Source organism: Elephas maximus, chromosome 3 (genome assembly GCF_024166365.1).
Source record: "Elephas maximus indicus isolate mEleMax1 chromosome 3, mEleMax1 primary haplotype, whole genome shotgun sequence".
Lineage (NCBI taxonomy): Eukaryota > Metazoa > Chordata > Mammalia > Proboscidea > Elephantidae > Elephas > Elephas maximus.
The window spans coordinates 82750737-82766995 of record NC_064821.1 but is presented as its reverse complement, the minus strand read 5'-3'; the positions used below and the strand labels follow the sequence as shown (position 1 = coordinate 82766995).

Here is a 16259-nt window from a genome sequence, read left to right as displayed (position 1 = left end):
TATACATTTTATACATTTCAAGCACCTAGACTAGCCCATCTGATACCAATATAGCCATACCAGCTCTCCTTTGGTTAATGTTTACAGGGCATATATTTTCCATTCTTCCATCTTGTGTCTTTATATTCCAGGTATGCTTAAATTTTAAGACTCTCTTTTCAACAAAATATAATTGGGTTTTGTGTTGTTGGTTTTTATTTTTTGGTCCAGTATTAATTTTTTCCTATTAATTGATTTACTTAATCCACTTATGTTTGATGTAATTATTTATTTAGGTTTAAATCTTCCATTTTGTATTTCGGTTTTTTTTTTTTTTCCTATTTGGCTGAGTTGTTCCTTATTTCTTTGTTGTTACTTCTTACCTTCTCCTTGGTTAATGAAGTATGTTTTATTATTCCATTTTAATCTTCTTCTTAGTATAATTCTTTAATTGGCTACCGTATGCAAATATGCATCCATGATTTATCAAACTCTACTTTAAATAAGCACTTCAGCCATTTCTCAAATAATGCAAAATCCTTATCTATTCATGCAACCCCCTACTTCCATCTAGTGAAATGTGTTTACTGTTACTGTATATTCCACTCCTCATTCCTTCTTGCAGCACCATGCCTCCATCTGGGATCATTTTCCTTCAGTCCAAAGAACTTCCTTTTTATATCCTGTAGTTTAGATCTGCTGACGACACATTCTATCAGCTTTGATTGTCTGAAAATATCATTATTTCATCTTTATTTTTGAAGGATGTTTTCACTGGGTATAAAACCCTATGTTGGCAGTTTAATTCTTCTTAGCACTTTTAATATGCCATTCTAGTACTTTGGCTTCCATAGTTTCTGTTGAAAAGTGAGCATCAGTCTTATTGTTGTTCCTATATTATTGGTCAACTAGACCAGTAAGCAACATCACGATAAACAGAGAAAATGTTGAAGTTGTCAAGGATTTCATCTTACTTGGATCTGCAATCAATGCCCATGAAAGCAGCAGTCAAGAAATCAAACAATGCATTGCATTGGGCAAATCTACTGCAAAAGACCTCTGTAAAGTGTTAAAAAGCAAAGATGTCACTTTGAGAAACAATAGGTGACCCTGACCTAAGTTATGATATTTTCAATCACCTCATATGCGTGTGAAAGCTGGACAATGAAGAAGGAAGGCTGAAGAAGAATCGATGCCTTTGAATTATGGTGTTGGCAAAGAATATTGACTATACCATGGACTGCCAGAAGAACGAACAAGCGTGTCTTAGAAGAAGTATAGCCAGAGTGCTCCTTGGAAGCAAGGTTGGCAAGACTACATCTCACGTACTTTGGACGTGTTACCAAGAAGGACCAGTCCCTGGAGAGGGACATCATGCTTGGTAAGGTAGAGGGTCAGTGAAAAAGAGGAAGACCTTCAATGACATTTACTGACAGAGTGGCTGCAACAATGGGCTCAGACATAGCAATGATTGTGAGGATGGTACAGGACCAGGCAGTATTTTGTTCTGTCGTAGATAGGGTCATTATGAGTCAGAACTGACTCAACGGCATCTAACAACAATATAAGAGTAATGCTTCTTTTTTCTCTTTTAATATAGTGCTTTTAAGAATTTCCCCTTGTCTTTCTTCCCTCTCATTCATTTCAATTGTATTTTATCTTTTGTTTTCAGCACTTTGACAATAATGTATCTTGGTGTGGTTTTCTTTGTATTTTTTGTGCTTTGGATTGCTGAGCTTCTTAAATCTGTGGGTTGATGTCTTTCATTAAAAAAAAAAAAAAATTTTTTTTTTTTTTTCATTAGTCTTGGGAAAATCTCAACCATTACCTCTGTCTTAGTCATCTAGTGCTGCTATAACAGAAATACCACAAGTGGATGACTTTAACAAAGAGAAATTTATTTTCTCAGAGTAGTAGGCTAGAAGTCCAAATTCAGGGTGCCAGCTCCAGGGGAAAGCTTTCTCTCTCTGTCGGCTCTGGAGGAAGGTCCTTCTCATCAATCTTCCCCTGGACTAGGAGCTTCTCTGCGCAGGAACCCTGAGTCCAAAGGATGTGCTCCACTCCCAGCCCTGATGTTATGAGGTTCCCCTGTCTCTCTGCTTGCTTCTCTCTTTTATATCTCAAAAGAGATTGGCTTAAGACACTATCTAATCCTGTAGATCTCATCAATATAACTGCCGCTAATCCATAGCGATAGGATTTACAGCACATAGGAAAATCTCATCAAATGATAAAATAGTGGACAACCACACAGTACTGGGAATCACAACCTAACCAATTTGACACATATTTTGGGGGGACACAGTTCAATCCACGACAACCTCTTTAGGTAGCTCTTCTGCCTCATCTGTCTTCTCTCTCTGGGATTGCTGTTATTCATACTTCTGATCTACTAACTGTGACTCACATGTCTCTATGCTCTAATTTTTTTTCCATTTTTGTTTTCTCACTGTGCTTCATTTTGTATGTTTTGTATTGATCTTTCTTCAAGGTTATTTATCCTGACTTCTGCTGAATCTTGTCTGCCCTTAAACTTATCCAATGAGTACTTAATTTCTAATTATGTATTTTTTATTTCCAAGATGTCCATTTAATTTTTTTATAGATTCAAATTTTCTGTATTTGTCTTTTCTCACATTTTGTTCATCTTTTTTTTTCTATTGTATTTAACATATTAATAATGGCTATTTTAAAGTCTGTTTGTTCCATTATCTGGATCATATATGAATCTCCTTCTATTGCCTATATTTTCTCCTGATTACCAACTACATTGTTCTGCTCCTTTTTGTAGCTAATAATTTTTTATTATGTGCTGGACATTTTATAGAAATGAACTGTCAAGGCAGGCTTCACCTTATATCTTCCATCAGAAAGAATTCTTTATTTCTACTGTAAGGTTAATAGGTTAAGGGCCTGATCACCTCAAACTAGTCATGGGTTGAGCTAGACCAGAGTTGGATTGTACCTCTGGTTTACCCCTTTTTTGGACCTGGGCCCTCTTTTGCTTAGATTGAGAAACGAACAAGTCTGTGTCTCCTCAGCCCTGAAAAACTATAAGAAATTATTCTATCCCTGAAAGTTTTGGGGCTTAGTTCTTTCACATTTCATTCCCTACAGTTTCAAAATATGGCCTATATCTTAAAGAGAAGATTAGCTTATGTGTTTGAGGTAGGCTCCTCCTTCTACTGGGATCTTATCTCCTAAAACTGCAAGATTATGGGAGATTTCATTCTGTCTTTTAGAAGTTCTTAGCCTAGGTTTGCAGCTTCTGTACACAGGCCCAGAGCTCAGCAAATAGCCCATGGGAAGAATTGACCACACATGTGGAGTTCCTCAAGTTTCCAGTCCGTCACAGAAGCCTCTGTTGTTTCTGTTTGCCCCAGTAAAGCTTCGCTGCATGGGCCAAGCCTGATCTTCAGTTTATACCCAAAATTAGGAAATGCTGTCAGGAAAGAAAATAATTTCAGCTGCCTTAGAAGGGCTACCCCACGTCTGCATTTTCAGTTCATCTTACCCCCATGATTTCTACAGCTCTACCATGTCTTTTACCACCATGTCTTTTAAGATAATATACTTAGTTTTTCTGTTGTTGCATCAGCAACTTTTCACTGCCACAATCTATTACATCCAACCTGGAAGCATCAGTGTTCCTCATTATCTTCTACCTAACCACTAAACCAAAACCAAACCCACTGCCATCAAGTCGATTCCAACTCATAGCGACGCTATAGGACAGAGTAGAACTGCCCCATAGAGTTTCCAAGGAGCGCCTGGCGGATTTGAACTGCCCAGCCTCTTGGTTAGCAGCCATGGCACTTAACCACTATGCCACCAGGGTTTCCACCTAACCACTGCAATAGTTTATTAACTAATCCCCATAATTCTACTCTTATTACCCTCCCATCCAGTCACTCCCCTGCTCAAAGCCTTCCAGTGACTTCCTTTCATACTTAGAATAAGTTCAAATTCATTTTCACAGTCTATGAGGTCTTACTCCCACTCCCTCTCCAGCCGAATTTTCCTCCACTCTCCCCTTTGCTCACTCAATTCCAGTCATACTGTCTTACAATCTTTGCACTTGTTATACCGTCCACTTAGAAGGCTTTTCTCTCAGATCTTCATAAGGCTTGTGCCTTTACCTCATTTGGGGGCTCTGCAAATGTCTTCTCCTTAGAGAGAACTTTCCTTATCGCTCTTACTCTCTCTCCTTACTTTGCTTTAGTTTCAATTATAGCACTCACCATTATATGACTTATATTACATATTTGTTTATTTTCTGCACCCCCGCCCAGAAGGTAAGCTCCATGAGAGTGGAAACTGTCTGTTTTGTTTACTGTTCCATTCCCAGGGCTTAGAACAGTGCTCAGTAACTATTTATGAAAAGAATTAGCTAGTCCTTACCTCAAATAATACTCAATTTAAGGACGAGACAAATGATTGAAATGTGCTGTAGCAGAGTTGTCTGCATAGTGCTTTGGAGATAGGGGTACTGACTTGGTTGGGTGATGGTCAGAGAAGGCCTCAATAAAGAGGTATCCCTTGAGCTAAGTGTTGAAAATGAGTATCAATATGTCTGATTAAGAATAATAGAGAGCTTAGCATATGTGAAGGAATCATGTTCAGAAAACAGTAGGGCTAGAATGTAGGGGTAGTTGACAGTGAATGACATAACTAGAGAGCAAGGCAGGGGCAAAGTCACAAAAGTCCTTGAATATCAGCATAAAGAATTTGGACTTTACCCTAAAGTTAATAGGGAGCGAAGATTTTTAAGGTAAAGAGAGATGCTGTCAGTTTTATATTTGCCTGTGTTGTACTACTCTTCACTGCAGTAATGACACTGAAACCTCAAGTAGGTCGATGCAGAAAATCCCCGGCTTGGTTATCAGAGCCCAGTTTCAAAACTTTAGTCTTTATCTCAACTGGCTGTAACCTAGCGAAGGCATCACTTCCTCTTCTGAGCCTCCGATTTTCATTCTAGCAGCAGAGGATTCTAAGAGACATTCCAGCTCCGAGGCAGCCTGTGGTTTTGTTTATGTGCTTCAACTTGATTTAGGTCATAATCGTCTCTAAGATGACTTGGGAAGAAAAAAAATTAGTGCTTTTTTTTTTTTCCCTCCTCTGCCAGAAATAATTAAAAATCTTTAATTCTAGCCAATATTATTTCAATTCTCTTCTGATATTGATCAGACATTTGGGTTAAATGTCAGAAAACTAGTTTCTACTACCTGATCGGAAGTGGCAAGTCCTTTTTTCTTCTGGCTGGGATGGGAATGCAGGTGGGAGGAGAGGGTAATAGAATGAGTCTTTTTCTTGCAGTCATGATTCCAAAGAATCCCTATCCTGCATCTGATGTGAACACTGAGAAGCCCAGCATCCACAGCAGCACCAAAACTATCTTGGAGCATCAACCAGGGCAGAAGGGGCGTAAACCAGGAAAGAAACGGGGCCGGACGCCCAAGACCCTAATTCCCCATCCCATCTCTACCCCATCTAAGTCAGCTGAACCTTTGAAATTCCCAAAGAAGAGGGGTCCCAAACCTGGCAGTAAGGTAGGTAAAAATGTGGGTTCCTACAGAAAGGGATAAGGGGTTATAAAAGGATAACTCATCCACATTCATCCATCTTGGAAAGGGACATGTCTGACCATATTCTCCACCTTGTGTATGCTTTTAAAACAAATCCCCTGGATTTTCATCTCTACTTACCTAGGACTTGATAATATTAGAGATAGGATGATGGGGATAAGAAACAAGTTTTAACTTTGAAAGTTACTGTATTTTTATGCAAATAACATGCACCTACATTTGTTTGCCAACCTTGCCCTTTCCTCAGGAGGTATTTTCATAAGCGCTGCTATGCCATTTTGTTTTACATGTTGCTGTAGAATGTTGCTGTAACATGTAAAAAAAAAAAAATTGGCATAGCGGTGCTTATGAAAATACCTCGTGGAGGAAGGGCGAGGTTGGCAAACAAATGTAGAAGGCACACGTTATTTGCATAAAAATACAGTACTCACATTTGTGGGGATTCTCATCTAACTTCTTCAATAGATGGGAGGCCATGCTCCATTTTAACCTTCCCAGAGTAGAAGCCCGAGCATGTGAAGAGAGAGAGCAAATTGACTGTAAACGGATTTCTTTTTCTATCTCTACTCCCTCATTAAAATGTGTGTGTGTGTATGTGTGTGTGTTTATCAGGCTCTGTATTAAACACCATTACATACATAGCACACATTATCTTCACAAAACTCTAGGAGATAAGCAGTTTTAACCTTATCTTATAGCTAAGTAAACTGAGATTTAGGGATGTGAAATTACTTCCCTAAGATCACATAGCTAATAAATAGCAAAGGCTGTAGAAATTTATCCCTAGATCTTCTATTTCTGTGGTCATTACTGCCCTATCAAATATTCCCTCTCTCACATTTCCTGAGGGAGGTAACACTTACCTCTAACATAGCAAAAGATTGCTGAGTCAAGCTTCACTGAGCACTGTCACTGAAAGTACCAGTCTCCATTTCCTCTTAGTTAAGGCAGTTCTTCAGGCCAGTTCTTCATTCATAGCTTCCCTAGGGAAACCACTGATATAGAGAGAAGATTCTTCAGCCGCCTCTCTGGGACCTCCTTTGGCATCACCTCCTCCACTTACTTCCTAACTGTCAGGGGATCCCTCTGAATCTCCCTCCTGAACTACCTGAGTTCCAGTGTGAAAATGATACCCACTTCTTCCTGAGCATTCCATTCCACAATCCCATAAATTCTTCCCTAGGTTGTTTGTTTGTTGTTTGCTTGTTTGGTTGGTTGGTTGTTTAGCAGCTCCAGCTGACTTTATTCCTTCTGAAATATAAGCTTCTCAAGGTTAAGAACCTAACCTTTCCTCTCTCTTTCTCTTACAGTGCCTTGCATCTCAATCTCTTGGGAGGTGTTCAGTAAATGTAAGATGGATGGATGAATGGATAGAGGGATGAGTGGATGGAAGATGGACGGACGGACAGATGGATGATTATAGTGATGATGTTACCAATCTCAGTTGTCTCTTATTTTTTGGCTTTGAATTCTTGATGTCACATCCTGATCTTCCTGTATAACAAACACATAATGTTCCTCCTGATCCATTACCACTGACTCCTAACTCAGGTCCTGGTTCGTTTTTGTCTCCGTTATTCTCCTCTCACTCTCATGTTGAGGAGGAAAGGGTGAAGGCCCTGAGGATGCTGAGTCCAGAGAAGCCATGCTCTAGATGATAGGAGGACATCTTGAGGACAGGCAGGATAAAGAGGGAGCTAACTTGTTCGTGGGGCTCCAAAGACAGAACCCGAACCAATAAGCAAAAATTCAAACATGCAGGTTTTATTGTACCATAAAAGGAACAGTTAGGTCTATCCCATAATGGAAGTAGTGAGCCCATATCACTAGAGATATTTCATCAGGAACTGGATGAATATATGCAAGGGATGTTTCCAGGGAGAAGAAAATAGAAGGATTAGAGGGATAGTTGGATTAAATGGCTTTTTTTTTTTAATTGTGCTGTAGGTGAAAGTTTACAGCTCAAGTTAATTTCTCATACAAAAATTTATATACATTGTTATGTGATATTAGTTGCAATCCCTATAATGAGACAGCACGCTTCCCCTTTCCACTCCGGGTTTCTTGTGTTCATTCAACCAGTTCCTGTCCCTTCCTGCCTTCTAGTCCTGCCTTCGGGCAGGAGCCACCCATTTGGTTTCATGTATCTGCTTGAACTAAGAAGCACACTCTTCATAAGTATTATTTTATATTTTATAGTCCAGTCTAATCTTTGTCTGAAGAGTGGGCTTCAAGAATGGTTTTCGTTCTGGGTTAACAGTGGCCAGGGGTCATGGCTTCAGGGGTTCCTCCAGTCTCAGAGCTTGAAGTCTGGCCTTTTTTACATGAATTTGAGTTCTGCTCCACACTTTTCTCCTGCTCCACCAGAGACTCTCTGTTGTCTTCCGTGTCAGGGCAGTCATTATGGTAGCCAGGCACCATCTAGTTCTTCCGGTCTCAGGCTGATGGAAACTCTGGTTTATGTGGCCCTTTTGTCTCTTGTGTCTTTGGTGTTCTTCATTCTCCTTTGCTGCAAGTGGATTGGGACCAATTGATGAACCTTAAATGGCTGCTCGCAAGCTTTCAAGACGCCAGACGCCACTAACCAAAGTGGGATGCAGAACAATTTCTTAATAAACTTTGTTAAGCCAGTTGACCTAGATGCCCCCGGAAACCATGGTCCCTAGACCCCAGCCCCAGCTACACTGTCCCTCAAAGCGTTTGGTTGTGTTCAGGAAGCTTTTTAGCTTTTGCTTTAGTCCAGTTAAATGGCTTTTAAGGTCCTTCAAAACCCGAGAATTAAGATTCTGTGATTGCCTCTGCTCTGCTCCCTCAGGCAGTCCCAAACATTGGAGCCAAAGTCCCCTTTCTTTCCAACCCTCTTGATAACAATAATTTTCATCTTACCGCGTATTTTAGGTCATGGCATATGACTCCCTAATTCCCCTCCCTGTACCTTCCTATTGCTTTCCCCTACAAGTGTATGTGACTTCCACTTCACCCATGAGCTTTATATTCCTTTCAAAAGAGAAGTGGTCTTATGACTAGAGATTAGGCTTTGAAGCCAGAAACACTTAAGTTTGGAAACCCTGGTGGCGTAGTGGTTAAGTGCTACGGCTGCTAACCAAAATGTCAGCAGTTCGAATCTGCCAAGTGCTCCTTGGAAACTCTATGGGGCAGTTCTACTCTGTCCTATAAGGTTGCTGTAAGTTGAAATCGACTCGACGGCAGTGAGTTTGGTTTTTTTTGGTCATCAACAGATTGACGGTTTTGTTTTGTTTTTATTGTACCTTAGATGAAGGTTTACAGAACAAACTAGCTTCTCATAACAATTAGTACGCCTACCGTTTTGTGACATTTGTTACCAACCCCACCACATGTTAGCACTCTCCCTTCTTGACCTTGGGTTCCCTATTACCAGCTTTCCTGTCTCCTCCTGTCTTCTACTCCTTGCCCCTGGGCTGGTGTGCCCCTTTAGTCTCGCTTTGTTTTATGGGCCTGTCTAATCTTTGGCTGAAGGTGAACCTCAGGAGTGACTTCATTACTGAGCTAAAAGGGTGTCTGGGGCCATATTCTGGGGGTTTCTCCAGTCTTTGTCAGGCCAGCAAGTCTAGTCTTTTTTGTGAGTTAGAATTTCGTTTTACGTTCTTCTCCAGCTCTGTCTGGGACCTTCTATTGTGATCCCTGTCAGAGCAATCAGTGGTAGTAGCCAGGTACCATCCAATTATACTGGACTCAGTCTAGTGGAGGCTGTGATAGTTGTGCTCCAATAGTCCTTTGGACTGATCTTTCTTAGGTTTAAATCTTATCTTCATTTTTTACAGTTGTGTGGCTTTCAGGTTGTTTCTTTGAGTAAGGCTCTGAGCCCTAGTTTTCTCATCTATAAAATGGAGATAAGACGATGTGGGAGTAGATACCATCTAAATACATGTAAAAAAAAAATGCATCTCAAGTGGTAATAATGCCTTGCATTTTCTGCTTTGTTCTACAAATTTTGGGCACTTTTTCAACACCAGCTTCTTTCTTCAGGGAGCCCATGAAATTCTACCACCAACTTAGTGAAGTGGAGCTGGTATTCCTTTCTTCCTTCACTCATTTCTTATTTGGATTTTACTTTTACCAATATCAAAAAACGTGTACCACGTGTGCTTGTAATGTTTCATGAGGGTTTGCATGATTGCTTTTACAAGAAAAACCATCCTTATGTACGCCTGCTTCCCTCAGTGCCTTCTCTTTACATAATATACTCCTAGGAGGCAGACTGGTTTGCATAGCTTCCAGGAGTGAACCCTACATTGGGCATTTTGTAATCTTGGTGATGGCTGTGTTTTCCCTGCGTTCAGAAAGACTTTTTAAAAAACTTTTTCTTGGAAAGAACTTTCTGATATCTTATATATTCTCCCCCAGGGACTGCCCTGAATAGCATAGAGGAGGTATTAGATTTCTCTTAAATCATCTTTATTACTTCTCCCATTATTGGTGTTCTACACTGTATGCTTCATTGAAAAACATTTATTGACACCTACTATATGCCAAATACCATGCTAAGCATGGTATTCAGAATCAAACTCCTAGGGGGCTCCAGGTTAATAGGGGACACCAGTATGTAAAGATTGTGATAAATGCAACAATACAAAGTGCAGAGGTAGCATAAAAGAGCCAGTAATTACTAGGAGATGTCTGCAAAAGCTCCCTGAATGAACAAATGTATAAGGTTAAAAACAGAGGAAAGGGCATTCCAGGCAAAAGGGAGTTTATTGCCATAAAGGTGTAGACCCGGTAAAATCGCGTGGTTTTTAGAGAAGTAATGCAATTAGACATTGCTAGAGTATAAAGTCTAAGATAAGAATCACAGGTAATGAGCTGAAGAGATAGGCAGGAGAAAGTAATTCATAGAGTTAGAGAAAGGGCTGTTTCCACTTTTAGAGAGAGAGAAATAAAGTACAAAGTAATGTCAGGGTAGACTTAAGCTACAACAGTCCTTTTTTTTTTTTTTTTTTTAATCCTTTTTGCTTTTGACCCTCCAACTAGTAAAGAATCCAGAACTTCATATTGATATTGAATCTCGTACGAAAGTCTGTGAGTTAAGCTCTAACTCTGCAGAGTCTAGAATCTTGGGCATAGATTCAGATAATGTTTGCTGTACATAAGCACTGGGCCAGGCGCTGTGTGAAAAACACAGTCCTATCTACAAATATATTTTGGTTTCATGGGTAAATTAAGTGCTAGAACTAGAGGAACAAGAAGACAAGTTAAATATCATGGGTAGCAAACTTTTCCGCATCCATTTTGACAGAGAAAACCTCGGACTTTGGTGAACCCACCACCCACCTCACCAACAACCAGCACCCCTGAACCGGATACCAGCACTGTGCCCCAAGATGCTGCCACTATCCCCAGCTCAGCCATGCAGGCCCCCACAGGTAAGAGCAGATCTCGGGACTAGCTGCACCAAGCCCCAGACCCCAACATTTGTACGTTCTCTTTGTCTCATACCAATAATTAGTCCCCTGTCCATTTGTAAACCTAAGTAGAGTCTTTTAAAATATATGTATCTTTGGCATTTGAAATAGTCTCAGTGAAACCTGTCAAAACAATCAAAGAAATCTGGGTTGGCATTCTTTGAGCTCTGGGTTGGGGAGCTGGGCAGGAGCTGGGCCAGCACCAGGCAATCTCTGGCCCAGTTTGTAATAATACTCATCCTTCCTAGTTAGGGGTACTCCTTTCTTAGAGGTCCTTTCCAGAGACCATGTGCTTATCTCAGTAGTGTTACCACCACTCAAATATGTCTGAGGCTCCTCTGATTTTTTTTAACATCAGCGATGGTGGCAAATCTTGGTGCTGTGAAAATGGTTTATTTTGGAGAGCAATCAATGAATGGTTGATTCAAAGCAAAATCTGGTGGCTAAGGTGGGTGGGTAATCAATCTGGGTTATGTGTATCTGTTCGCATTTTATAAACTGTTTATGAAGGTCTCTATAAGAGCTACCCTTTTCGAATAGATACACAACCTCCTTATTGGGTGATTATAAAGAAAAAGTCTTGGTTTTTTTTTTTTTAATGTGTAAGTTAAGATACATGTGTGAAACCTTGCTGTAGTTACTCTGCAGACACTCCGTCTTCTTTAGGGAAGTCTGAGCGGTTGGAGTGATGCCCACGGAAGTCAGGGTGGTCTTTTTCTTAAAGGATCAAGTATCTGGGCCCGAATCCCAGAATGTTAGAGCCTGAAGGGAAGGCCCAACCATAGATTCCTCTCTAAATGACCTTTAGAAGACAGCAGAGCCTACCTGTAGCATGTGTGTCCAGCTCTAGTCAGGGCCCTATTGCATGATTTCTCCAAATATGTCACCTGCATTTAGCTCTAACCAGTTACTGGGTTTGTTTAGTCCAAAAGTGTCATTATATTAATGAATAGTGACTTTTTCCCCTGAGCTCATATATGAGGAACTAAGGACAAGTGAGCACCTTGGTAAAAATATTGATTACATTTTTCAACATCATAACATGCTGCTAGATGCCTGTATACCTGCTTCGTTTACCCCACATCATTCTAGATAGCACTTAGGTGACTTTTCAACAGTACCAGGGGCACTCGCACAGCAGGAGCTTCATGATTATGCCTCACTCTTCCTTTTAAATGACACAGACCATCTCTGCTGCAGTCACTGGGCTGGCGTCCCTCATTTGGCCTGAATCTCATCACCTAGCTAATTGGGAACTTCCTTTGTATTGTGGGCTCCTGGCCAGGCTATAGCAGTCTTGACTGATCATTGTGTCACTGTTTCCTGACTGGGCCCTGGCTCACTCTATGTGACCTTGACATCACTTTCCTCTCTGAGCTTCAGTTTCTACATCTATACAATGATAGAATTACTAGTCCAGGTTACCTTTATTATCTTTTCAAACATTAACAATAAAAACCGTCTTAGATTTAATGTTATGTACCACACGGTATCCTTTATTACCTACCTTTGATTTTTGTAACTATACAAACTTTTTTAAAAATTATTTTTATTTTTATGAGTTATACATACAGTTCAAAGAAACAATAAATCTACGAGACTCATTACAAAAACAAAATAGACTCCCTCAGCCCCCTGCTGCTTACTGCTCCCTAGAAGCAGTCACTTTCAATTCAGCTAATTGTTTTATTTACCCTCATATATCTAAATAACATGTTTACATTGCTAATTTTTTCAGCTTTAGGCATTTTTCGACTATTGTAAGGAAATCAAACAAATCTCACCTCTCATTTGTCTGCCACCTCTGTTCTGACAGCAGCTATACACGCAGCACCTCTGCACCCTAAACACCCAGAGCCAGATCAGACCTCACAACTCAGAGGACACAGTCCAGGAGACTGCCAAGTTGGCCCAAGATTTCAAATGCCAGCCACAAGCTTGGGACTCCCCATGGGGCTCAACTCACTTTTGACATGCTGGCTACAAACCTGGGGTTCCCGCTGCCCCTCAGGATACTAGCTATAAACTCAGGGGTCGCCAGCCCACACACATTTCTGACCTCCTGGCTCCCACTGTTCCCTCAGGCTCAGTAATTTGCTAGAATGACTCATAGAATTCATGGAAAGCACTATACTTATTTTTACAGCTTTATTATAAAGGATATAAATCGGGATCAGCACAAAGAAGAGATACATAGAGTGAGGTCTAAAAGGGTTTCCAACATGGAGCTTCCATGTCCTAAAGAGGGCTCATAACCCTCCTGAGAGCAGATGGCTTTTTCAAACCAGGAAGCTCATGGAGCTTCCATGTCCAGAGCTTTTATTGGGGATCTCATTACATAAAGCAAACTTCAGCCCCTCTCCCCTGAGGTGGATCAATATCACGTTGTGATGATAAGTTTGGTATCACATGGTGGGTCTTTCTGGCCTGGCCAGCCCTCCACCTAAGAGTCACCTCATTAGCATAACCTTCTAGATTAGATGTGATCTGGAGCCCTTGTCAAAGACATTTATGATTACTGGGGAAATTCCAACGTTTTAGAGATTATCTCTCAGGAACCACGGACAAAGACCAAATTCTTTAGGTAAAGTTAATGTAAACTCCACAACTACTCAGTAGTAGATGAGGATTTGACTCTTAATCTCCTTGTCCCTTCGCCATTCACACATACTTACCCCAGTACAGTGATATTATAACTTTGGTTAGATCAAAATTTGGCGTTTTTCTTATTATGACTATTTAAGTGCTCTTCTCAATTGAGCCATGTAGTGTACTATGATTACTTTTCTTTTTTTGTTGTCGCACAACATTTTGTCTTCAGGGGAATAATTATCTTGTTGGTTTCTTTGTTATTTATTTTTTTTATGTACTTATTAATCAATTCAACCTGAAACTCTCTTCTTGTTGTATATATCTCTCATTACGTTCAAGCACATTAGATAGTCCATCCAGGTCATACTCTAGAAGAAATCTCTTCTGGAGCCTTCTGAGTTGGTTGGGATTCCCTCCACTTCTCTTTTGTGTTAGATCCCGTGTGCTCCTTCCTGTGTCTTCCTCTTTTAGATTTAGATAAAACCTGTTTATTCTCTTTGAAGCGTCTCTTTGTCCCCAGTATTATGAAATTTCACCTTGAATGAAAGCATTTTATTCTATCATGCTAGACACTTGATAGGCCCATTCCATTCTTTAGTTTCATGACATTTTCTAAAAGTATTTCATCAGTGGTTTTCTTTTTTTTTTTCTATTCACTCTTTCTGGCGTACCTGTTATTCAGATGATGGACCTCTTGAACTGGCCGTCTAATATTCTCATCCCTTCTCTCCTAATATCTTTGTCTTTTTGTTCAACTTTCTTCAAGCTTTCCTGAACTATATCTTCTAAACCTTTTATTGAGTTCTTCATTTCTGCTATCTTAATTATCAATATCTGTTATTTCAGTGGCATTTTCCAAAGCATATTTGGTAGAAAACCAGTCCTGCCAATTGCTCTGCATAAAAGGCTTTAATGTGGTCAAGTACATTTAGGAAATGTTTATACTCTACCTCACCACTCTTAGAGATTAGCCTTTGGTTGATATTTTTGTTGTTGTTGTTGTTTTCTCTGGATGTTTTAATAGCATTCAATTCTGATTTCATAGATGCAACAGAAAACCAAAACACAACAGAATAGGAAAATATTTTTATGACCTCAAGATTGGGAAGGGTTTTTTAAACAAGGCAATACCGTAAGAGAAAAGATTGATAATATTTAACTATAATAAAATTTAGATAGCTCATCTCTGTTCTACATGGCATCAACTGGGGTGGCTCTACTGGGGCTGGAGAATCCACTTCTAAGACGGCTCATGTATGTGGCTAGCAAAATTGGCACTGTCTCTTGGTTCTTTTCCAGATGAACCTCTCCAAAGAGCAGCTTGGGCTTCCTAATAGCATGGTGTCTGGGTTCCAAGAGTAAATGTCCCAAGAGACATGAAGTAGAGGCTACCACTTTCTTAAGGCCTGAGCCCAGAAATTAGTGTAACATCATTTCCACCATATTCTCTTGATCCCAGATTCAAGAAGAGAGGAATAAAATCCTATCTCTTGATGAAAGGAGTGTCAAAGAGTTTTGGAACCATATTTAAGACAACCTTAGTCTGCTCTCTGGACGTAAATTTTTCCATTTGCAAAAATCATTCTTCCCCTCAAAAGATTTCCAGAAGTTTCATCCCTTGATAATACCAGGCTCAAGGTCCAGGATCTTGTCATTTAAATCAGGTCCAATGCACATGAGGTCTGTCAGGTACAATTTCGCAGGAACAGCTCCTTGAGTGTGATTCTTCTAGATTTGAAGACCTATGAACTAAAGAAGCAAGTTATCTGCTTCTCACACACCCAGTGATGGAACAGGCATTGGATAGCTTGTATAGATACTACAGTATCTATAAAGAGCCCTGGTGGTACAGTAGTTAAGCGCTCGGTTGCTAACTAAAAGGTTGGCGGTTGGAACCCACCAGCCACTCCGCAGGAGGAAAATGTGGCAGTCTGCTTTCATAAAGATTTACAGCCTTGGAAACCCTATGGGGCAGTTCTACTCTATCCCATAGGGTCACTATGAGTCAGAATCGACTCAACGGCAACAGGTTACCATATCTTTAAAAGAAAAACTGGAGCCACACAGCAGTCACTGGCCTATAGAAACTGAAATCCACTGGGTACATGTTGCCAACTCCTTAAAAAAAACCTCCTTAATTAGGTTCAACTCCTTAATTAGGTTCAATTCCACATTCTGGGAGTTGTTTTCATGGCTCTTGGTTTTGTCCTCTGTATCACCTCAGTCTTTTTCTTGCCTATAAAAAGTTGGAGACCCAAAGGATTCTTTTCATTTTGTACCATCTCTGTCCCTTTTAGTTTGACCTGGCAGTGCTTCCACCAGAATGATTCTTTTAGAAACTTGAGGGGTTTTCCATGAATGTTATCAGGGTTCACTTTATTAGACAAAAGCCACAACCAGAAGTCTCTTGAAGATAAACCCTTCTCTACTTTGGGCTTCCTGTGCAGCAACTGTGGGACAATGCCCTTAAAATTCTTAAAAATCCTGTTGTTTAAGGGAGAGAATCTGCGAGCCATACTCTTAAGGTCCTTAGAGGGCCTTTTGGTGTGAAAGAGTCTATGAAACATAGTCTTTGATTTTTCCGACTTCATGACAAAGGATTTTATTGTCTCTGGATTTGACCTGAGACCCTTTCTTAGTTTAGTGAACCGCGTAAGTCCTG

At 40.2% G+C, this 16259-nt stretch overlaps 1 protein-coding gene and 1 long non-coding RNA gene across 13 annotated transcripts in view; one reads left to right on the top strand and one right to left on the bottom strand.

The window, feature by feature from the left end:
* LOC126072964 (uncharacterized) overlaps positions 1 to 16259 on the bottom strand; it is a 169666-nt gene that overhangs the window by 122601 nt on the left and 30806 nt on the right. The gene's annotated exons all lie outside the window — the stretch shown is intronic.
* SCMH1 (Scm polycomb group protein homolog 1) overlaps positions 1 to 16259 on the top strand; it is a 200023-nt gene that overhangs the window by 160774 nt on the left and 22990 nt on the right. For all 11 annotated transcript variants that reach the window (XM_049878947.1, XM_049878954.1, XM_049878951.1 and 8 more), the window contains 2 exons: positions 5296 to 5528; positions 10840 to 10966. In XM_049878947.1, the coding sequence (XP_049734904.1) occupies positions 5296 to 5528; positions 10840 to 10966 (360 nt within the window). The remainder of the gene's footprint in view (positions 1 to 5295; positions 5529 to 10839; positions 10967 to 16259) is intronic.